Source organism: Acinonyx jubatus, chromosome B1 (genome assembly GCF_027475565.1).
Source record: "Acinonyx jubatus isolate Ajub_Pintada_27869175 chromosome B1, VMU_Ajub_asm_v1.0, whole genome shotgun sequence".
Lineage (NCBI taxonomy): Eukaryota > Metazoa > Chordata > Mammalia > Carnivora > Felidae > Acinonyx > Acinonyx jubatus.
Window position 1 is genome coordinate 20,370,211 of NC_069382.1, and position 25,126 is coordinate 20,395,336.

Below are 25,126 nucleotides of genomic sequence, written 5' to 3' on the forward strand. Positions count from 1 at the left end.
GAGAAAAAGGGGGGGAAATTTCAATTTTTATAGGCTTAAAAATCTAAATGTTTATATTTTCCATCTCTTCAACAGCATTACTACTGTATGATAGATTTATGCAGCTAATAATGTGATGACAAAGGGAGATACATTATTGCTCTGAACTCATGGCCCAGGGACTCCCCATAGCTCACATGAACCAAATGTGAGCCTCCGTCTGAAAAAAATCTAGTGATTTATGTGATGTCAATATGTCAATATTCCTAATAGCAAGACGACCTAATCAACAGCTCAGTAGAAACGATAGGTCATGGGAATTTGAGTTAGATCACCTGATTTTAAATCTAGCTATATTATTCAGTTAAGTTACCCAGCTTCAATTCTTGGAAAGCTGAGATAATTATTGTGATGATAATTATAATAACGTCTGTCTTCAGAGTGTTGGTATACAAAATAAAGGAGTACTACAAAGTACCATACTTTTGTATACAAAACTGTAAAGTACTTTTGGTTATGATTATAGATGTCATGTTGGCCCATCCACAGTTCATTCAATAAATATTAATTAACATCATGAACCAGTGATCAGTTGTCTTCCCATTACCTATGTTGAAACTCAACTAATCATGGCAATTAAATGGCAATATTACCACATAATTTTTTTATTCCCTTTTAGATGAGTGCTTTTTAAAAGCTGTGTAGAGGGAAGTTCTAGCTTTTCATTTCTGCTATTTTAAGTAGGGTAGTAAGTATTTAATCATGGACTTAGTTTCTGTATAATTGATTTCAAACATCAGGATAAAATATACTGCAAAAAACTCATTATAAACAGAGGACATTTACTATATTTTTAAAAAATAAGAGTGTTTAGGGCCACCGGGTGGCTCAGTCGGTTAAGCCTCTGACTTGTTTCAACTCAAGTCATGATCTCATGGTTTTGTGAGTTTGAGCCCCACGTTGGGCTCTGCACTGAGTGTGCAGAGCCTGCTTGGGATTCTCTCTCTCTTTCCCTCTGTCTATGCCCCTCCTCTGCTCACACTGTCTCTGTCTCAAAATAAATAAACTTTAAAAAAAATAAGAGTTTTTAAATCTCTGTAAGTTATGGCATAAGAGGTTAAGGTACCCAATCTCTTTTGATTATTAAAAGACATTAAAAAATTTTTTTAAATTAAGGGAATTAATTAAATTATTCCTTAATTAAATTAAGAATTTAAAAAAAAAGAATTTTTTTTTATCTGGTAATGACAGGCTAGACACAAAAAAGAACTGAAACTAAACAGTATGCCCAAGTTGGTAAATTTATTTCTCGCCAGAGTGGAAATTAGAAATTCTGAAACTACACACATACAGGGTTGAACAAATAAGCAAATAAATTGCAGATAGTGGGAGCCTATATTTCTCACTGTCAAATAAGAAGTTAAAAAAAGTAAGAAGAGAAATTAAAATGAATCCTGTGGTTCTGGATTTGAGTCAGAGATATCAGTATGAATTCATGTTTATTTTAATATATATGCAAATAGAACTAAAAGTAGTTTTAGATATGTGTATATGTAAATTAGTACACATACATATATTGGCTCAGCAACTGTAACACCTTAATAGCAATAAGCACACTCAGTCCCAAGATTTTGGTTTCTAAATATCATTCTTCAATAAAACAAAGCAGGGTTCCTTAGAGAAATGGTTTACTCTAGGGCTGGTACAAGAAAAAACACAAGATGAGCCCGGACCATCTCATAGTGCCAGAGAGTAAGGAAATGCTGAGGAAGAAGGACCAAGAGGAAAAGGAAAAGAAGGAAAAGAAGAGGAAAAAGAGAAGGGGACAAATCAAAGGACATAGGAGCCTACCTGAAAGAATTCTCTATGGACAAAGCTGGAATGCTTTGACCAAATAAAGACAGTATTGGGTTATAAAATGTATTGATTAATTCATCTGGTATAAATGATTAAATATATAAATGAATGAATAAATGAGAAGGGACAAATCTTCCTTACATAGGAATGCCAAATAATATATGTAACTATTCCTCTCTCTAGAAGGTAGAGCTTAATTCCCCTACCTTTGAATGTGGGATGGATTTATTAACTTATTACCAAAAAATAAAGAATGGAAAGGGGAAAATAGTAACTTTATGGAAGAGAAACTTGGTAGACATCTCAACCAAGTGATCAAGGTTAAACTCACCATGTGGATATAACCCATCTCCTGATAATGATTTGAACAGAACAGTGCCTCACCTATGTGCTATTTTTACCAAAAACCTATAACCCCAGTGTGATCATGAAAAAACAAAACAAAACAAAGCAAAAACCCCAAAACGTGGGACTACCCTAAAATGAGATAAAGTCTACAAAATATCTGACTTACCCTCTTCAGAAGTGTCAAGGTCATGAAAAACAAGGAAAAAATGTTATAGACTAGAGGAGAGTTTAAGGAGATGTGACAAATGCGATTTGGTTTCTTGAAACAGGAAAAAAAGACATTTTGTTTTAAAAAAGTGAAATCGAAATAAAGTCTGTAGTTTAGATAATAGCATTATTTCTTCAAATGTACATTGTTACATAATTTGTTAACATTAGGAGAAACTGGGGGCACCTGGGTAGAAGGTTACCTTTCAACATCGTCTTGATCACTGGCCTAGCATAGCTCTCCAAGTGCTCTCCAAGTGCAGCCTGGTTGGAGCCAAAGTAATTTGCTCCTGATCACTGCTGCTGGGACCACAGATACACAGTGGCCCTTTCAACTGCCACCAGGGCCAGCACAACTATCACACTGAATTTTTTTTAAGTTTATTTATTTTGAGAGGGGTAGGGCAGGGTAGAGAGAGAGAGAATCCCAGGCAGGCTCCGTGCTGTCAGTGTGGAGCCTGACTCAGGGCTTGAACTCATGAACCATGAGATCATGCCCTGAGCCGAAACCAAGAGTTGGCCACTTAACTGACTGAGCCACCCAGGTGGCCCAAACGTTTTTTTAAAAATTGAGATATAATTGACATATAACATTGTGTAAGTTTAATGTATGCAATATGCTCATTTGACACGTCTCTATATTTTAACAGAATTACCACGGTAGCCTTAGCTAAAACCTCTGTCACATTAATTATCATTTCTTTGTGGTGAGAACAATTAAGATCTAGTCTCTTATGGGGCACCTGGGTGACTCAGTCGGTTAAGTGTCTGATCAGGTCATGATCTCATGGTTCATGAGTTCGAGCCCTGCATCGGGCTCCTGCTACAGCTCAGACAGAGCCTGGAGCCTGTTTCAGATTCTGTGTCTCCCTCTCTCTCTGCCCCTGCCCGCTTGCACTCAGTCTCTCTCTCTCTCAAAAAAACATTAAAAAAATTTTAAGATCTAGTCTCTTAGCAGCTTTGAAGTTTCTAATAACAGTATTGTTGACTCTAACACTTTGTCCTGCTGAAATTGGTGGGCATGTAAAAATCAGGCCTAGAGCATACACCTGGATTTCCGGGGCCCTCTTGGTTCTTCTCGGTTTCTCAGGAAACAGAGAACAAGAATCTGTGCATTGTGGCTTTTTCATTCCCCAGTACAGAGCTTTGTGGTTGCCTTCCCACAGGGTAGAAGGAAGAGCAGAGCAAACACACACTTTGTCAGATAGTCCCCTCTGCTGTGTGCATGGGCGGGGGGGGGGGCAACCCCAAGGGGACTCCAACAAGTGTTGCTGAGGCGCCTTTCCATTGGCAGCTCTGTGCCTGTGCTTTCCCCATCCCGGTAATCCAGGCTACGAGGCCCATGTTCTTTTATATCAGCTTTTCCCTAGGATCGCAATGGCTCTGGCTCACACAAGTCTTCTGAGTCCCCAGAGACAAGGCCTTTGCACCCTTCACCAAGAGCACTCTGGACAGCACCGGGTGACACTGAATGACATCGGATCGTTTGTTCACGCGGTGATCCTTTCACGATCTTACTGTACAGTTTCACTTTGTCAGCTATACCCTTCAAAGTGTGTCAGTGTTCTTACAAAACGACTGCTTAGAGCTCCTCCAAAAATAATTTTTTATTTCAAATCATAAGACGTGGAAATAATTCAGATTGCCTTAATTGAATACATTTCAACCATTAAAAATCCTTTTGTATAATAGCTTCACTGAGGTATAATTGACACACACTGCTCCCATGTTTCAAATATACAATTTGACAGATTTTCATATACGTGAAACCACCACAATCAAGATACTGAATTACCACCAAAAATTGCCTGTGCCCTTTGCGATCCTTCTCTCCTCTCTCCACACTTTCCAAATAATCTCCTCCCAACCCCCAGGCAACCACTGATCTGCTTTCTGTCATTATAAATTAGTTTGTATTTCCTAGAATTTTTTTTATAAATAGAATTATACAGTATGTCTGTGTGTGGACGGGGGTTGGGGTGGATGTCTGGCTTCTTTTATTCAGCCTAAGTATTTGACATTTGTCTATGTTGTGCGAGTTAATAGCTCTATTGTTTTTCAGTCGCTAAGGATTATTCATTATATGGAGATGCCAGAACTTATATATCCAATTACCTGGTAATGAACATTTGCGTTGTTTCGAGTTTGGGAATATCACAAACAAGTGCGCTGTGAGCATTTTCATGTACGTGTCTTTGTGTGGACACACACTTTTGTTTCTTTTGGTTAAATACCTATGAATGGAGTGCCTGACAGAGTATGTATGTGTTTAACTATTTGAGCCACTGCCAAACTGTTTTCCAAAGTGTTTTCACCATTTCTCCTTCTCCCCAACCACGTACGAGAGTTCCAGTTGTTCAACAACTTTGCCGACACGCGGTAGAATTAATCTTTAAAATTGTAGCCATTCTTAAAGGTGTGAGGTGGTGTCTCATTATGGCTTAACTTGCATTTCTCTGTTGACTGATCATGTTGAGCATATTGTCATGTGCTTATTTGCCTTCCAAAGGTCCTGTGGTGAAACTGCTTAAGTTTTTTGCCCATTTTTAATTTTTAAATTTTTTCCAGCTTTATTAAAATATAATTGACATCTACGTTGTGTGAGTTTAAGGTGTATGCCATGTGATGATTTGATACACGGGCATACTGTGAAGTGTTTATTTACCACAATGAGGCTAGTTAATACATTCTTCGAGTCACGTAATTACCATTTTATTGTGTCGTTACGGTGAGAACATTAAAACGCTACTCTCACAGCAACTTTCAATTATACAATACAGTATTGTTTACTGAGACCCCTGCCTCCCAACTTAGAACTGAAAGTTTGTACCCTTTTTTATTAAAAAAAATTTTTTTTAATGTTTTATTTTTGAGACAGAGAGAGAGAAAGAGACAGAGTGCAAGCTGGGGAGGAACACAGAGAGAGGGAGACATGGAATCCAAAGCAGGCTCCAGGCTCTGAGCTGTCAGCACAGAGCCTGACGCGGGGCTCGAACTCACAAACCGTGGGATCATGACCTGAGCCAAAGTCAGAAGCTCAACCAACTGAGCCACCAAGGCGCCCCTGTACTCTTTTTTAATTTTTTTTTTTTTTTATGACAGAGAGAGAGGGAGAGTGCATGCACATGGGGAAGGGTCAGGAAGAGAGGAAGAGAGAGAATCCCAAGCAGGCTCCATGCTGTCATTGCAGAGCCCAATGTGGGGCTTGACTGCACAAACCATGAGATCCTGACCTGAGCCGAAATCAAGAGTCTGATGCTTAACTGACTGAGCCACCCAAGTGCCCCTGAAAATTTATACTCTTTGACCAACATCTCCCCATTTCCCTTACCCCCCAGCCCCTGGCAATCACCATTCTACTCTCTGTTTTGATGAGTTCCATGTTTTTAGATCACGTGGTATTTGTCTTCCTCTGTCTGACTTATTTCACTGAGCATAATGCCCTCAAGGTCCATCCATGTTGTCACAAATGGCAGGATTGCCTTCCTTTTTTGTGGCTGAATAATATTCCATTGCATATTTATATATACATATATATATAAATATATAATATTATATATTCATAATATATAATATATTCACATTCATATTCATATATTTATATCCATATTCATATATATTTATAATATAAACTTATATATTATATATTTATATATTTAATATATAATATATAATTTTATATATATTCACCTGTTGATGGACACTTTAGTTGTTTCTGTGTTTTATTTGCCTCATTTTAAAAAAAGCATGGTTCATTTTCATATTACTGAGTTTTGAGAGTGCTTTACATACAAGTTCTGGATGCAAGTTAGGTATGTGACATGTAAACTTTTCTTTCAGTCAATGGCTTGCCTTTTCATTCTCTTAAGATGTCTTTCAAAGCAGAAGTGTCTTGATTTTGAGAAAGCCCAATTTATGATTTTTTTTTAGCGGATTGTGTTTTTTGCTGTTATATGTAAGAAAACTTCGCTGAGCCCAAAGATTTTCTCCCATGTTTTCTTTTTGAAGCTTTATAGTTTTAGGTTTTATATTTAGGTCTATGATTCATTTTGAGTTGAATGGTGTGAAGTAGGATCACACATTTGTTTTATTTGTTTTTGTTTTTGGGTTTTTGTGGGTGTTTTTGCACATGGATATCCAATTTTCCTAGCACCTTTTGTTGAAAAGACTATTCTTTCTCCACTGAATTGCTTTCGTACTTTTGTTGGAAGTTAATTGAGCATGTATATGTGGGTTTATTTCTGGACTCTGAATTTTGTTTACTCTATTTGTCTTTTCTTAAGCCAATACCACCACATTGTCTTGATTACTATAGTTTCATGATTTTCAAGTTTAGATACTGTGAGTCCTCCAAATTCGTCCTTAGTTTTGACAGTGCTAGGTCTTTTGCATTTGATCTATAAACTCAGTTTTTCAATTATACAAAAACAACCTACTGGAATTTTTGTTAACTTGCTGGAATTTTGACTGTGATTGCACTGAATCTATAAATAAATTTGGGAACAACATAGTAATAATATTGAGTGCTCCAAAACACGAAGACTGTATTATTCTCCATTTATTTAGGTCTTCCTTAATTTCTCTCAGCAAGGTTTGCACTTTGCAGAGTTAGGGGTTGTACTTTTTGTTTATTTATTTATTTATTTTTGGTTAGATTTATCCTTATTTCACATTTTTTAATTTTATTGTAAATGGCATTATTTTTAATTTGCAACTATTAGTTGTTGGCATATAGAAATATAATTAGTTTTTGTAGTGACCTTGCATCCTGTAAGCTTGTTAGTTCTAATAGCTTTTTTGTAGATTCCATGGATTTTTCTGTGTATAGAATCGTGTTGGTAGCAAATAGAGACAGACTTACTTCTTCCTTTTCAATCTTTAATTTCTTGTCCTTGCCTTATTGCACTGGCTGGGACCTCTAGTACAGTGCTGAGTAACAGTGGTGAGAGTGGACATCCTTGACTTCTTCTGACCATAAGGAGAAAATTTCTGCTTTCATCACTGAGTATGATGTTAGCTGTAGTTTTTCTGTAAATGCTCTTTACCACGTAGAAGTTCCCTTCTGTTCTTAGTTTGGTAAGAGTATTGTTCTATTAATCAGAGATGGATGCCAGATTTTGCCAAATGATTTTTCTTCACCTGGGGAGGCTGGGGAGTTGATTTTTGATTGTTAAATCAACCTAATTACCCGGTATAAACAAGGGTTTTTAAAACAGAGAAATGTATCAAATTGGATTTGAGTTTAATTTACTTGACTACTTAGTGATAGTAGCACAGTTTATTAACACATGAAAGATTAGTTGTTTTTCTAGTGATGATTACTTTCAGTAAGTCTCAAAAATTATTGATTTTTTAGAGCAAAATAATCTTAAGACATAAAATTTGGACTGATAATTGGCTTGCCAAGGTTAAATGCAATGTGTTCTTTGCTTCAGTCTTCTTAGAAATGAGAAAATATCTGAAGTGCCTACTTTTCGTGAGCTTTTAGGCATTTCCAACCACATAAGTTTTCAGTGTAGGGCAAAGTATTTTCTGTGGTTCTACCTGTTTACACAATTCTCTTTCTCCCACTCTATTTTGTGAGAACATTGGCTGGGAACTAGTGTAAATCAACTCCCCTTTGGAGGCATTTTCCCCAAAGGAGGTGGCAGGAACACTGCTTTGGGTGACCCTGGTAGTCCACAGTGGGGACATAAAAGGATCGAGCAGTAACACCACCCATTAGCTACTGCTTCCCGAGAGATGTACAGGAAATGTTCATGATCAAATTTCAGTTGAAACTCAGGGCAGGAAATGACTATTCTCATCAAAGGGGAATTAAAAGATTCCCTCAGGCCTCAGGAGGCAGTGAGGAGGATTGTAGTACTGAGCAAGTTGCCAAAGTGAGAAGTCAGATAATGAGCTCTTGAGTTGGAGAGACAGAGCCAATCAGCCATCAGCCATTTTATTAAGCAGTAAATCAGGAGAAGTAGACTGGAAGGAATCCAAGCACTCAGAAGAAATGGAATGATCAAGACGTCAAGGACATTAAGCAAGCACATAAGCAAAGACTAGGAATTTTTGCAAACAGTGTCTATTAGTATAGGATCTAGGGACTGGGAGACCGGGTTCTGAGCTATGTCTCCTTTCATTTTCTTTTTAAGCCTCGATCAGTTTTCTTATCTGCATTATGATAAGGTGAGGTACAAAATGCTACCTAACCCCAAGTGACTTCTAAAGTCAGATTCTGTTCAGTGAAAAGGTGCTTCGAGTTGTTGAAGACTTAACTGGTTGGTATATGGTGAGAGTCCAAACTAGAGAGTGCTGACTGGTTCAGCAGGTTACAGAAACTGAACTTGGAATTCTCAAGGCAATCTTGGTGGAAAGGCACAGAGAAGCGCATGTTAGCAGAGAAACTCCCGAGAGGAGGAGGACCGGGTGAAGGGCCAGTGAGAAACCCCCCATGTTGAGTGTAACAGCACTTCAAGAGCAGGAATGACAAATGTTTTACATGAAAAGTTTATAGATTTCCCCCATATATTGCACAGGTATGCAAAACTGGAACTTTCTTCATTTCTTTACAATTAAACTATAGTCCCCCCCCCTTTTTTTTAAGTTTATTTGTTTTGAGAGAGAGAGACCATGAGCATTGGGTGGGGAAGGAGTGGGGATCAGGGAGGAGAGGGGGAGCTGGGGGTTTTGGGGAGGGGCAGAGAGAAAGGAAGAGAGAGAGAATCCTAAGCAGACTCCACGATGTCAGCTCAGAGCCCTATGCAGGGCTCTTACCTCACAAACCATGAGATCATGACCTGAGCTGAAATCGAGAGTCAGACCTTGATGATCGAGCCACCCAGGCAACCCGTTGAGTCCCCCTTCTAATGGGCGGTGACAAGAGTAATCTTGATTCAAGGTTAGCACAGATACTTGAGGTTTCAAACTCTGTAGATTATGGCTGCCTTTTCAATCATTCTCATTCTCCCTCAACCCCCTCCTCCTTTCTGCCCAGGAGGTGACATAAGTCCCAGAAACTAGGGAATTTAACTATCATCCAGGTCAGGGGAAGAGAGTGCCTGGTACTCCATCATCCTGTGTCAATCTCTGGAGGCCGCTGAGATGTGACTAATCCCGCTAGCCTCTGGATGTGTGCCCTGTTGCATGTGCCGAAGGAAACAGTGTCCTCCCCGTCACACCTCTGATTATCTGCTCACTGCAGGTCACACTGGGTCCTGATAACTGGGGCATGGATTCTAGTTCCCTCCATGTCCCCTGGTCTGGGTGCCATCAGCATCCCCCTGTCAGGACCACAGTAACTTTCTGCTGCTTTTCCTGTATCACCCTGAGGATGCATGAGGTGGTCCTGGAACCAGATGTCTGGGCATATCTCTCAGATTTTCGTGGCACCAGGATGGGTGCAGGGTTCCTTGGAGTGGCTGACAGCCTTCCCGGGCTAGGCTCTGAGAAGGAAGGCCTGGGTGCTCTCCTGCTTTGGGTCCCCTAACCCTATCCTGGATTTCCAGTTGCCTTCCGTACCTAGACTCAGCCTAGGCCAGGAGGAGGGCCAGGGGCCACAGACACTTACAAACTCCCTCTCTTCTCTCTTGCTTTCTCTCCTCTTTGAAGTTCTTTCCTCCAGCCAAGAAGAGTCTTTTCATCCTCTTCTTGTGTGGCTGCAAATGGGCTCTTCATCTTTCTTGTTTGTTTGTTGTTTGAGAATAAATGCGGTATCTTCTTCCTTCAGACTTTGACTCTTGATAATTAAAGCTGAAGTTTTGGAGTTCAGAAAAAAAAATTTTTTTTTACGTTTGTGGCTCTCAGCTCAACTTTCTGCCCCTCAAAGACTTTTCAGTTCTAGTTTATATCTGACCTCTTAAGTGTAAATCAAAGATGTTATAGTTCGCTTGAGTAGTGGGTGGGAAGATAATGTAAAAGGAAACGCAAGGAGAAAGAACTTCAATTACTATTTCAAATATTACTCACGACACTAACATGCGTTTTCAGATTGGTAGTACTGTTGGGTGACGTGACATAAGTAACCAAAAAAATCCTTAAAAATTATCAGTATTATATATATATATATATGGGTGTGTGTGTGTGTGTGTGTGTGTGTGTGTGCGTGTGTGTATTTGATTTGGTTGTTTCAGGTAGAAATACAGAAAAAAAGATGAGCTGTAAGTCTAACATGACATACCATGGAAGAGAGGCAACGGGATTCCAGAGCTTGTGTTGACTTTCCTTCTCATCTAAACATCTGCATAAATTTGGATTTTCATGAGGTATGGCCTGTGGATGCAAGCTACTTTTATCTCTGAGAGTGAGTATAACCCCACTGACATCTGGGTTAAAGAGGAAATGGTCAATACATGTCTCTTAATTGTAGTAGTAGTAAAAGTTGAAACTGTGGTGGTAGGTATGTTCTTGAACAAGCAGACAATTTTACCAACCATCTGGGGAAAGAACATGAGACAAGACTAGCACAGGGGGCATCCCATTAGCAACACTTGTTTAGAGCCCTAAGTGAGAGAAACTGAGACTGATATCCTAACCCACCTTGTATCTTCTCTACATCATTATCTATAATATAAAATGGTGCTCCACCAGACCTCAAAATGGTAATCAGTCAATGTCTGGTTGCTGACCTTGCAAGCAGATGATGTCTCTGGAGCATCTGTTTACTTGAGATGCTATAATTGAGGACTTTTGGTTTATCTGAAAGAGGATGGGATAAGTGTATTAGTCAGGGTTCTCCTGAGAAATAGAACCAATAGGAGATATATACTAGGTATATATACAGGAGGGGTTATAGGAAATATATAGATGTATATCTTATAATCATATTATCCTATGTATATTCTATATATCTATATTATATCTATAAATCTATATCTTTACCTGTACCTATCTACTCTTTGTATTTAAGTCTAGTGCTAAATATTTATTTTAAGGAATTGGCTTATGTGATGGTTGCACTGGCAAGGTCAAAATCCGCAGGGCACCCTGGCAGGCTGTAAATTCCAGCAGGAGTTGATGTTGCTGCATTCGAGTCCAAAGGCAGTCTGGAGGCAGAATCCGTTCCTCTTTGGGGACACTAGTCTTTTCTCCTGAGGCCTTCAACTGATTGGATGAAGCCCGCCCACGTTATCTGCTTTAATCAAAGACTACTGATTTCAATGTTAATAACATCTAAAATACCTTCACGGCAACATCTACACTGGTTTTTGACCCCAAAACTGGGCACCTTAGCCTCGTGAACACACAAAATTAACGGCCAAAATTAGGAGTTTTGCTGTTATCTTCTTTAGAGACAAGGACAGTGGAGAGCATAACTGCCTAGTGGTTGCTCCCTGTCTGGTTTGAGCGCCAGTGTAAAGATGGGCGAGCCCCAAACTAAAGGAGTTTCATGAGAAATTCGGTGGACTCTGGGCTCAAGCAGAGCTGCTTTGCTGCTCAGAAAAGTGTGACCCAGCGCTGAGGAGAGAGGTGCCCTCTCTACCCTCTGTGGGAAACCTAGCATGGCTCTGAGCCGTGAAAACGGTCAGCCTGGAAGTGCCAGGAAACAACTCTCTTGGCGTGGATGTTAATCTCCTTACTGGAGGCTTCAAGAGCAGTGGACGAGGTACCCTCAGCTGGGGTTTTCATGACAGAGCCTGGAGACGAGCTTGAGGAGAACAGGTGTTCCTGGACATACCTGAGCAAGCCTCTAGGAATGCCTTCACATGCCTGAGGGGAACATTCTGGAGACAGGAATTTCTGTTGAGCAAGTGGAGACAACAAGCCACTAGAAGTCAAATCCACAGGCTAGGAAGACCCGGAGACTTCTTGGTTATACTCTTATTACTTTACAGACTGTGAATTCAATTAGTCTCAGTACAAATTCTGAAGATTTCGTAAGGATTCTTACAGGTATTGTCATTTATATCTACCTACAGACTGTTTGAAGTCTACCTAATTATTAAAGATTAGACTGTGGCTCAGGCTGAGCAAAACCAGCTCCGTTCAGGGTATACTGTGTAGAAATATAAATGAGTGTGTTAACCTTGCACAAAATCTGGGTTTTGGTCAGATTGATAGAGTCGTCTGAAGGTCAGCTGACTTAGTTTAATTGATTTAAAATAGTAACCTAGCTAGTTTGGTGAACTAGAGCATAAGATACGAGGGGCACCTGGGTGGCTCAGTTGGTTAATGTCCGACTCTTGATTTCAGCTGGGGTCATGATCTCTTGGGTCTGGGTTCAAGCTCCGTGCCAGGCTCTGCCCTGTCAGTGAGGAGCCTGCTTGGGATTCTTTGGCTCCCTCTCTCTCTCCCTCTCTCTCTCCCTCTCAAAATAATTAAATAAAATGTTAAAAAAAATAGCATAAGATATGGGGTAAGATAATTATGAATTCAAATCATGGTACCACTTTGATGCCTTTATGACTTGGATTCGTTGTTTAATGTTTAAGTTTTGCTTCTTCCTCTCCTCACAGGGCTGTTATGAGCTCTTACATATAGAAAGGACTCAATAAAGAGTAGTTGCTAATCTTATTACTATTTCATCTATTACTGATTCCATTTTTCCCCTTAAATGGTAGCTGACATCTATGAAAGTAACTGTGAAGTCTCTACCGTGGTTCTTAACCTGGCTGGGCCTTTGGAACCAGGGGGCATTTGTGGATGCTGTGGGGAAGTGACTATTTTTTTTTTTTAACGTTTATTTATTATTGAGAGACAGAGAGAGACAGACGTGAGTAGGGGAGGGGCAGAGAGAGAGGGAGACACAGAATCTGAAGCAGGCTCCAGGCTCTGAGCTGTCAGCACAGAGCCCGACGTGGAGCTCGATCTCATGAACCGCAAGATCATGACCTGAGCTGAAGTCGGCCGCCCAACAGACTGAGCCACCCAGGTACCCTGTGACTATTTTCTCTTGTCATAGTGACTGGGGACTTCTTCTGGCATTTAGTGTCCAGAGATCAAGGACAGTAAATATCCTGCAATTTGTGGGTCAGTCTTGCACTCTGCATTAATTTTCCCACCCCAAAAACCATTAATGGTGCCTCTCAACACAGCGACATAAAGAAAAACTAAATTAATCAAAAATAATTAACACAAAGCACTTGCTGTGATTATTGGGTTTAGAGTTTCCAATGATAGATGAAAGTTGTTGGTTTGTTGTTTTTTTTTTTCTTTTTTAAGCTGAAAAAGATTAAAATAAAGTGATTTTCCTGGGTAGTGCCTCCCATTATGTCACGGGAGAAACAATTTGAGGAAAGGATTCATCTCAGCTGCATTGTATACACTTCACTACAATCTGGTTTGTAGGAAGTGACCCTTTCAGCACAGTGAACACTGTGCGCGCATGCGCGCGTGTGTGTGTGTGTGTGTGTGTGTGTGCATGCATTTTTATAGCTTTTGTTTAGAGAGGTAAATTTATGTTGAAGGATTGTTCACTCTCCACAGTATTCTAACTAAAACTTTGATACTAATTTTTTTTTCAGAAAAGTACACTTTGTTGCTCGAAGGAGTAAAGGTAAGACCTTGACTTATAAATAACCTACATGACTTTAAAACAACCTGCACTTTTATGTATTCCAATATGACGACCCCAGTTTGCAGACTCTGAACTTCTACTTATCACCTGGTGAATACACATTCAGAGGTATCTCCTGCTGACGTACTGGCCAGTCAACATACCCTTTACTTATTTGTTTAAAAGAATTTTTTTTAATGTTTATTTATTTTTGAGAGACAGAGAGAGAGAGAGTGAGAGAGAGAGAACGAGCTGGGGAAGAGCAGAGAGAGGGAGACAGAATCCAAAGCAGGCTCCAGGCTCTGAGCTGTCAGCACAGAGCCTGACGCGGGGCTCGAACCCACAAACTGTGAGATCATGACCTGTGCCAAAGTCGGACACTTGACTGACTGAGCCACCCAGGGGCCCTTCAACACAGTACTTTAAACTAAGCTGCTTTCATGTTTGTTTGTTTGTTTGTCTTCAGAAATGTTCATAAAACTCTGAATTGATTGCTTTATTATATTTTGTCATTGTTTTAAATAATTAGTAACAGAAAAGCGATCCTAGCCGTATGACAATTGTAGCCGCTGCAAATAATTAGCTGTGACCAGGGGTTTAGCTTCAGTTGTAAGCAAGTACTTTTGAATTAAGTCTGTCAGGTATGTATTAACTTCCGAGGGAAATTTAAAGAAGTGTACAAACTACTAGAAATGAATTGTGGAAGCTCATTGCTGATAATTGAAGTGTACTCATGTTGGCAGTTGAACAATCTTGAAAATGAAGGGTTGGGAATTAACACTGCAAACACTCCAGAGATCCTAAGGCGCAGGAAAGCTCGCAGCCCGCCGACAGTGATAAGGATTGCAGCGGCTTCCTCTTCCAAAGCCCAAGGGCATCAGGTGTTCAATTTTCACTCACTAAATATTTTACTGCAGTCAACGAGTGCTGTCGCTTTCTCCTGCTGGATCCTAAGCAATTTGTTTTTCTGGCCAGCGTCTCCTCCTGACATTAAAACAAATTGCTTTGTTTCATGTCAATAACACCTCAAGTACCCTAAGCAAATTGAGACATGAAACTACTTTAGAAAAGTATATTTTGGTGTTTCGGGTATGCATTATGTATCTTGCAAAGAGACAAATAGTATCAAGTTAACACCGCTAGTGGGAATTTTGTGATATTTTTAGGCTTTCTAGTAATGGAAGCTCTATTGTTAGTCTGTTGAGTCTACTGTCCTCCCTTGGTTTTCAGGGCTCCTGGACATACAAAGGTGGGTCATTGAATATAAGGTCACGGGGAATCATTGTTGAGCTATGCCTACCACTCCCTCCTCTCTTTTGCTCTTTAATTCAAAGCTTTTAGAGATTAATTTTTTTAATGTTTATTTATTTTTGAGAAAGAGGGAGAGAGTGAGTGGGGGAGGGACAGAGAGAGAGAGGGAGACACAGAATCTGAAGCAAGCTCCAGGCTCTGAGCCGCCAGCACAGAACCCAACATGGGGCTCGAACTCACAAACCCTGAGATCATGACCTGAGCTGAAGTCAGATGCTTAAACGACTAAGCCACCCAGATGCCCCGACAAAACTTTTAGAGCTTAAACAATGCTTTCAAAGCTGGACCAGCATAATGATATTGTCCGTTAATATAGAATAAGATCAGTTTCTCTCAATTTTCAAAAAAGACATTAACAGAATTATCTCTATTTCCCCCCTACACATTTTCTTAAAGTCTTTTCTGTTTACTGTTCCCAAGTCCAAAATGAATAAACAATTGCGTAAGATTCAGGAGCAGCCGATGAAATGGATCATTGATTGACACATTATTGCAATTGAGATACTATATTCTACATATGACTGCAAAAACAGCCACATGGTTATGGTTATGTAACCTTATATCCTGGTAGAATACTGCCTCATAGTTTGCAAGACCATAGAATCTCTAGATATCCTTTAACCTAGCAAGCTAAGCAGGGAAGAGTTGAGATGATTGATCCTCAAGAGAGATGTCACCACCGCTGGCACCCCTGTTGCTCAAGGCTGCCAGCCACTACTATTCCAAGGCTTGTGGAAATGCCCCCTTGTGCCTCTAAGGTGGAGGGAGGTGTGTTTCTAAAATGCACAGTCAAGCCAATCACTTTGCATTTTAATGTAGACATAATGTTATAAATAGAAGTTCAATACAATGTAAAGAGTAGCACAATTAATAGCACTGTTTGCATCACCTCCTAAGGAATGGCCTGGAAATCGAGTCATTATTTGTGAAGACTGAGCACTAACCAACCTGCTTCCAACGTGACTCCTGGGCTAGAATTCATTCATAAATTAGCGATTATCCAAGGCGACTCACTGCAAAATGTAGAATGACTAGGGACAGAACCCTGACAATAAACTTGATCTGTTCTACCTGAAAATAATGAGATTCCTACTCTATGCTGTGCTTAAGCTGTTTTGTGCAGTGGCGAGAGAGTCAATGACTGCCAGATCTAAATGCAAACATCGGTGGTTCTCAGCAAGTTAGGTCCAGATCAAACCCATGTTAGTTCACCATTTTGAATGAATCTTGTTCACTGCTTTTGTTTACAAAACTATTCTCTGCCAAAGAAGAGAAGAATTTTCTTGCAGAGCCGTCATTCAAAATTACTCATTATCTCCACAAGAAACCCCAGTGCAACCCAAGAACAATTCCTACATTTGTTTATTAGAAATCTCAAATTGTCCCGGCTAGGAGATCCACATTCACGTACATTTTGCCAACATTTAGCATCTGTATCTAAATAAAAAGAAGAGGGAGATTAAGGTAAATTTTATTAATTATGTAAGTTCTATGGCCCAAATACCAAAGATGCATTTCAGATTTTTACTGAAAATTAAAGATCAGTTAAGTAATTTTTAAAGAACATTAGCTTTAAAGCACCATGAAACGTTCCACCAAACCTGACAGTGCTTCATAGAAAGATCTTTGGTTTGGGCGTTTTTGTTGTTGCTGCTGTTGTTGTTTGTTTGTTTGTTTGTTTTGTTTTCTTTGTGGTTGTAAAAACAGCACTGCCAAGATCCTGACAACTCAATAGGGGAGCACCCTCCTCTTTCCTTTTTCCAACTATTGTTTTACATTTGAGATATTTGCTTTTATTGTTTCCTCATGGAGAATAAGCCTGCTTTTATCCTTAAAAAAGGGTTACTTCTCAGAAAGATTATTTTTGAATTGAAACTTTAGGAAGTGAATACTTAGAAGATCTCTCAACTCTTCAGTATTCAACTTATGTTTTGCTTTAAACACACACACACACACAAAAGCTAATCTCCACAAAAATAGTTGCTTTGAATCATGACACTGTCGTGATTATTGATTATGACTTGCTTCGAATTGAGATGGCCTTTAAAATATCATGTCCTTTACATTATTAAAGTATGCCCTGTGAATGTTTGTAAAATATTTTTTAAAAATTGAAATCACCCAAAAACCTACGACCTGGTTGTAATTGCTATACCGGTACATTTCTGTCTTCTATTTTCTTTCTCTTTACTTGCACACATATGTACATATGCACACATGGCTTTTGAAACACAATTCAGATCACACTGTATATACAGTTTTTTATCTGGTTTTGGGGCTTACCATTTTGCCGTAAGTATTTTTCTATGGCATTAAGTATTCTTTGAAAAAAAATTAACAGCTCATACAGTATTTTACATATGACCACATATTTTATTTAATAATTGTCTTTATTTTTGGTATTTGTTGTTTCTAATGTTTCCACTAATCAAAATGTGACCAGGAATACTGGATGGACTAGAAATGGAATGCAGATGATTCCAGATTGTTAGGTTAGGCAAATCCTATCCCTTAGGGGTCCATTGGAAGAAATTCCTGAATTTATAAAAACTTGAACATTAGGCAGGTATTTGCTAACGTCTGATGCATTAGGGAAGCCTGTGATGCAGGCTGGGTACCAACCTATCCGCCAAGTGCACCCGAATGAATGCACAACCGAACATGGGATGAAAAAGCATATCCCCAGACTGCATGTAAAATGGCTGGGGTCTTTGCTAGTTAATTCCTGGATGATGTGAGTCTTGGCTGCATCTTCTGGTGCTTTTTACCTTTGGACAAAGCAGTGTCACTGAGGAAACGTGCCAGGGAATCCCTGAGTTCCAGACATACTCCTCGGTGCCTACCAGTACAGCAGCAACCCTGTGTCCCTCTGGATAATTAGGGTCGATCTCCATGGCTAACTAAGTATCTCTTTCTGGGGTGCTTTTGATTTAATGGCATGAGGAGTATCAGAGCAATCCCCATTTCTGATTCAACAGGACTCCTGTTGTGTTCCCCCAGTGGAAGCATTTCTACCTTAGTTTTTATAGCCTCTACACCAAAAAGTCCAAAACTGTAGGGTCACGGAGCAAAAAATAGTAAGTGTTTGAGTAGGTTTAATAATAAGTGCTATTCCCATTTCCACCCCTGGTTTCTTTGACTCATATATTCTACCCGTAGGAAAAAACTTGTAATATTGGAAACTCATTCAGAGCATATGCTCCATCTTGTAGGACATCACCCAACTCTTTGAAGGTGTTTATCTCTTAGTTGGTGTCATAAGAGTCTTTAACGGGTCATTCCATGAGTTTATGAGGCCAGCGGTTTCTGAGGGAATGGACATATAGCAAGATCAATAAACACTGTGGACATTTGCCCATTTCTTTTCCTATTTTTGTGTAACACACTTTTCTTTCTTCTTTCTTTTCTTTTTTTAATTTTTATTTTTTGCTACAAAGAGATATTTTGTGGGATACTGTGATGGTGAATGAATAGGAAGTAAGTCCAATGACAAGGTGCTGATAGAGCTATTGTGGGCAGGAAAGACAACTCCATATTTTAAAAAAAAATTAACGTTTATTTATTATTGAGAGACAGAGAGACATAGAGTGTGAGCAGAGGAGGCACAGAGAGAGGGGGAGACACAGAATCTGAAGCAGGCTCCAGGCTCTGAGCTGTCAGCACAGAGCCTGATGCAGGGTGTGAACCCACAAACCACGAGATCATGACCTGAGCTGAAGTCAGACGCTTAACTGACTGAGCCACCCAGGCGCCCCAAGACAACTCCATACTTAAACTAAGCGTTTATTCTATTGAGGGAAAATATCTGCTCCTTCCATGGTGGAAGGGGTTCAGTACAATCAACCTAACACAGGTGGCTGGCTGTTTCGCCAGGGGTGGTTTTGTACAGAAAAGGGGGAAGCAGCCTTCCTCTCTGCTGTGGGCAGACTGGGCACCCAGAAATGGTGGTACTCAAATCAGACTCAGTGAGGGAGGGCCACATGGCTGAGTTCACACAGAACCTTTATTCCTACCACTATGGCTGCTCACACGTGAGCCCATTAAGGATGCTGTGCAGAGGCTGGAAAAGTCTCGAGTGACTGATAACAATAAAATGGATTATTTGTCCATATATTATTGAGAATGTTGCAGTGTCAGTGGATCAGATGTCCTATAGTATTTACATAGGATACTAACATTTTCATACTGTAGGCTCATCCTGAGAGATCAGTCTGGAAATATTTTCCTTAGTTCTCATTGCCCAACTCCATTTTTTTTCCTTCCAAGTTCCTGACGCTTGAACAAACTCGTTGTCCCATGCTTTAAACTGGCATAGATCTGCACACCTGGCCATCTGCCCTTCAAGGCATGTGAAGTTCCCAGAAAAACTACGCAGAGCTCTGCTCATAGGGACAAGTGCCCTTCCTTCCATCCTTTGTGGCCACTTGGGCGAAGCTGCAAGGCTGTGACATTCCACTCCCAGCTGGTACGAGATTTTTGTGAAGAACCACCTATAAACCAAGCTAGCATTTTTCTTTGTGAGCTGCTTGCATCAAATGCCCCATGAAGTCCTAAGTGTCGACTGAGGGAGAGAAGCATGTGGGTCTGAGCCACTTTCTCACGTAACGCACTTGTCCTTTCAGGATAGGCTCTGGTAGCATCTCCTAGGTCCCACTTTCCCCTGATTCTTGAATATTGCTAACATGGCGGCACGATGGATCAGGTACCATTCAATTCATATGCCACTTCTGCATCTTTTAAAAATTAGCACGAAGGACCACCTCACAACAACTAGGATGGCTACTATTTAAAAAAAAAAAAGTAAAATACTGGAAAGAACAAGCTGGCAAAGATGTGGAGAAAATGAGACCCTTGTGCACTGTTGGTGGCAATGTGGACTGGTGCAGCCACTGTGAAGAATAGTATGGAGGCTCCGCGAAAAATCCAAGTTTGAATTAGCATATGGCCCAGCAATGCTGCTTCTATGCATACATCCTAAAGGACAGAAATCAGAGTCTCCAAAAATATGTGTGTGTGTGTGTACATCCATATTCATGGTAGCATTATTCACAACAGCCAAATGGCGGAAGCCACACAACTGTCCGCTGATGGACACTTGGAGAAGTAAAATGTGGTATCTACATACAAAGGAATTTTATTCAGCTTTTTTTTTTTTAATATTTATTTATTTTTGAGACAGAGAGAGACAGAGCATGAGTGGGGGAGGGTCAGAGAGAGGGAGACACAGAATCTGAAACAGGCTCCAGGCTCTGAGCGGTCAGCACAGAGCCCGACGCGGGGCTCGAACTCACGGACCGCGAGATCATGACCTGAGCCAAAGTCGGCCGCTTAACCAACTGAGCCACCCAGGCGCCCCTATTCAGCTTTCAAAAGGAATGTATTTCTGGGGCACCTGGGTGGCTCAATTGGTTAAGTGTCCAACTTCAGCTCAGGTCATCATTTCACAGTCCACGAGTTTGAGCCCCCCGTCAAGCTCTGTGCTGACAGCTTGCAGCCTGGAGCCTGCTTTGGATTCTGTGTCTCCCTCTCTCTCTTCCCCTCCCGTACTGATCCTCTGTCTCTGTTTCTGTGTCTCTCTCTCTCTCAAAAATAAGTAAACATTAAAAATTAAAAAAAAAAAAAGGAATGTAGTTCTGACACCTGCTGCAACACAGATTATTCTTGCAGGGATTATGCTAGGGGAAATGAGCCAGTCACAAAAAGGCAACTCCTGTAGGATTTTACTTAAGTGAATTACCTAGAGTTGTCAAATTCAGAGACCCAGAGAGTAAAATGGTGGTTTCTAGATGCTGGGGGGAGGGGAAAAGAGGAAGTTACTGTTGTATGGGCACACTACTGTTTTAGTTTCAGGGGTTGAAGAGTTCTAGAAACAGATAGTAGTGATGGTTGTGTACCAGTGTGAATGTCCTCAACACCACTGAAGCGTACACGAAAAAAAAAATGGTTAAGATGGTAAATTTTGTGTTACGTGTATTTTACCAAGATTAAAAATAAATGGAAACTTTTAAAAATCAGCACAAAGGCACTGTGGGGCTCGTGGTGGGCTATGCCAGGAACCAGGCGTGATTCTTCAACTGCAGCTTGCCAGAGGCTCCTTACCACATTCCTATCCGCTGCAGATACCTTGAGCGTATTTGGATCTGCTGGGGCCAAAAGGCCCCCTGCGTAGACCTGTTTGCACCACAACCCAAACCAGTTGGGAGAGCCTTGTCTTACTCCAGGCCCCACTCAGAGCGGGCGGCTCAGTACTAGGTTAGAGCAAGAAGTGGTAGGGGTTCCAAGTGAAGCAACATGCCTTTCCCATTGGAGAAGCTATTTCACCTTCTGGGAAGTTGAAGCTGTGTCCCAGACTACGGCATATCTCTGGCAACTTCACTGACATGGCAGCCCATTCTGGATTCTCCCGGAATGCATTGCTTGCCCTCTGACACATGTGTGCCTTGCTTGGGCATCTTGGGTACCTGCTACTTTCTGCTTACCAGACCTAAATTTTTTTTTAATGTTTATTTATTTTGAGGAGACAGACAGAGCGTGAGCAGGGGAGCGGCAGAGAGAGAGAGGGAGACACAGAATCTGAAGCAGGCTCCAGGCTCTCAGCTGTCAGCACAGAGCCTGACATGGGGCTTGAACTCACGAACTGCGAGAGCATGACCTGAGGTGAAGTCTGACGCTTAACCGACTGAGCCACCCAGGTGCCCCTCTGCTTATCAGATCTAATCAGCATGATGTTATCAGCGTAGGGGGCCGGCGTGGGATTCCTGGGACAGCGGACAGATCCAGGTCCCCTGTGGACAAGCAGTAACAAAGAAGCACAGAAATGCGCTTCCAGATGGACACAAACTGCTTATGATCATCTCTGCCTATTGGCATGAAAAGACAGGAGTTATTTTGGAAGAACTGTACCTGGAGGAAATACTGAAGTGAATTTTGAAATGAGCCTAAGAATTTGACGGGAACACACAGTAGGAGCAAAGACATGAAGATAAGATAAGCCAATGCAAGATACGGAAAGTGATTCGGTGACTAAATGACCCACGTAAAAAACTCTATGTGGAGCACCTACTAAGTGCCAGTGGACTCGCTCGCTCAGTTTGTACGAGAGAACGGTAGGACGTGGTCAGGCCTGAAATGACAGGATGAGGAAACGGTACTTGATTCAGAAGGCCGTTGTCAATCGCTTGAAGACTTGTAGGTCCGTCGCTGGAGAGGGCCATGATCGAAGCAGCTTTTTACGGAGATGCATCCGGCAGCAAGCAGAGGCTGTGGTTCCAGCCAGGATGAAGCAGTGTGGACTTGAACTAGAATAACGACTGGAAAAGGGAGGTGGCGGGACCAGCCGAGGAAATGCTTGCGGAGGAGGGAATCTACGTATGTCCGGATAAGGGCGGCAGCAAGAGGCATAAACCAAAAACAACTCCCAGCTTTTGAGCTTCAGGGATTAGGACCAACAGGCGAGATAATGAGGTCAAGAGGAGGATGCGGTGTTAGGTAGAAGCTGGTATCACGAGACTGAAGCATCTTGAGGGCAGGGGCTGTGGCTGCTTCACGTTTTTATCCCCAGTACTTGGCACAAGGCGAGTGAGCACTCAGTAAGTATTTGCCTGAAAATATGTTCAAGTCTCCCTCTCAGTGAATTGTCACATACACCCTAAGAAGGGGGTGTAATTTTCTCCAATTTTTTTTTGCTGTCAATTATTGTTGTTTTTATTTTGAGAGAGAGAGAGTGCAAGCAGGGGAGAGGAGGAGCAGAGGGAGGGAGAATCCGAAGCAGGCTCCATGCTCAGGACAGAGCCCGATACGGGACTCGATCACATGACCCTGAGATTCATGAGCTGAAATCAAGAGTTGGATGTCGAGCTGACTGAACCACCCAGGCACCTCTAACAATTTTTTTTTTTTTATTTAAACCACTGAAGGCATATAACAATGTAGGAAGTAATATAATAAACATCCATACAGAGAGAGATCTACGCAGCTTGAGAAACAAAATAACACAGGTTTTATCATTTATGCCCATCTTACAGCTGAGAAGCCTGAGGCTGAGAGTGATTAGAAAACTGGCTCAAGGTCACATAGCCAATACATGCCAGAGCTGTGATATGAAAATAGGCCAGTCTGCCTCCAGCGCCCATGTTCTTTTTTTAAAAAAAATATTTTTAAGTTTATTTATCCTGAGAGAGACAGAGACGGCATGAGTGGGGGAGGGGCAGAGGAAGAGGGGGAGAGAGAGAATCCCAAGCAGGCTCTGCACTATGAGCTCTTGAACCATGAGATCGTGACCTGAGCTGAAATTAAGAGTCAGATGCTTAACCAACTGAGCCACCCAGGCGCCCCTCCAGTGCCCGTGTTCTTAACCACCTCTAGTTTATGCCATCGATGAAACTCCGAGTGGGGGCATCTTGCAGGTTGATGGAAATATAACACACGAAGCGGAGAGAGAAATGAGGACGAAACATATTGATGTGGAAATTCTCTGCATCAAAGTGCCAGTTGAAGGGATGGCAGTGGAAAGACAATGAAGAGTGGACTGAGGACAGACCTGGGTTTGAGCAATGCACCTTCGTGGAGAGAGAACAAAATGTAATTGCCTATTTTTAAAACCGTGCCTGTTCACAGAGTAAGTGCTGTTTTTAGCTGTTCTAGAGTTTCCCTTTTGTTCCTAGAAAAAGGGCAAAGCTGCCTGTGATCCATGGAGTGCTTCCTCTCCATAACTGGCTTAGGGCTACGCCAAAGGAACCTTCGATATTTTGCATCATCAAGTTTATAAAAATCCTGAAGGTGAGGATGTTATTTCTTTTCCAGGCAGAACCCCCAGTGCAGCTTTGCCTGTCATATTGAGTATCTAAATGCATTTCTCTCTGAGACTAGACTTTTCAGAAAAAGGTGCCCAACTCCACACATAGCACAGACCACAGAGGTTTAACAGTGCTGAATAGGATTGCATTGAGTTTGTAATCATTAGCAATCCTATCCCTGAGGAAACATTTTTTCGTCTTCGCTGCCAGATCAGAAGTTTTAGTTGCCTCAGGAGAAATGTAAATATGCCGGAAAAAAGTCTTACAACTATTTGATAAGTATCCACATCTCCTCAGGCCACTGAAGATCACAGGATTTTGGGAAAGTTCCCAGTTAATGTCAAGTTTTTGTTTAAAAATTTCTGCAGCAATATTATTTAACAACTCAAATATCTATGTGATAAACATTTCTTAAGATGGTCTCCAGAAGTTTGGTGATATACGATAAAGTACTTTAGGTCTGACGTATGACAAACCTCTTAGGGCTCCTTAAAGACACTATCGATCCCCTTTAAAATGATCAGAAACATAGAAAGCGCAGACAGATTACCTTGACTCTCTCCTGGATGTCCGTTCTCTGTAAATTCAGGATAGGCTAGTCCAGGTACAAAACTTAAACCATTAAATTTCAGTGGCTTCAAGCAACCATAAAAACGTGTTCTTTTCACTTTAAAGACTCTGCTGTGACTCTTCAGGGTGACTGCTTTCCCACTGATGACTCTGGCAAAGGGTCTATTTCTTTCTTCCTTTATTTCAAGTCAATGCTGAATAGTTTTGGGTCACAGTCACATCGCACATTTAGAGTGAATTTACTGTCATTATTTTCTCTATAATCTCAAGATGTGATCCCCAAATATCAAGACAGGGAAGAGGAAGCTGAAAAGCCACCCAGGTTGCGCAGAGCTTTGGTTCCAAAATGGTACATGGCACTTCTCACAATCCACTGGACAGAAATGGCCCTGGGACCTGGGTGGCTCAGTTGGTTAAGCATCTGACTCTTGGTTTGAGGTCAGGTCATGATCTCACGGTTCATGAGTTTGAGCCCTGCCTTGGACTCTGTGCTGATAGTGGGGAGCCTGCTTGGGATTTTCTCTCTCCCTCTCTGTCCCTCCACTGCTTGTCCATGCTCTCTCTCTCTTTCTCTCTC

General features: G+C 41.1%; 1 protein-coding gene across 3 annotated transcripts in view; it reads left to right on the forward strand.

The window, feature by feature from the left end:
* Positions 1 to 25,126, forward strand: part of MTMR7 (myotubularin related protein 7) — a 176,756-nt gene that overhangs the window by 41,506 nt on the left and 110,124 nt on the right. For all 3 annotated transcript variants that reach the window (XM_053216349.1, XM_053216350.1, XM_027077237.2), the window contains 2 exons: positions 10,512 to 10,681; positions 13,842 to 13,873. In XM_053216349.1, the coding sequence (XP_053072324.1) occupies positions 10,639 to 10,681; positions 13,842 to 13,873 (75 nt within the window). In that variant the 5' untranslated portion in view covers positions 10,512 to 10,638. The remainder of the gene's footprint in view (positions 1 to 10,511; positions 10,682 to 13,841; positions 13,874 to 25,126) is intronic.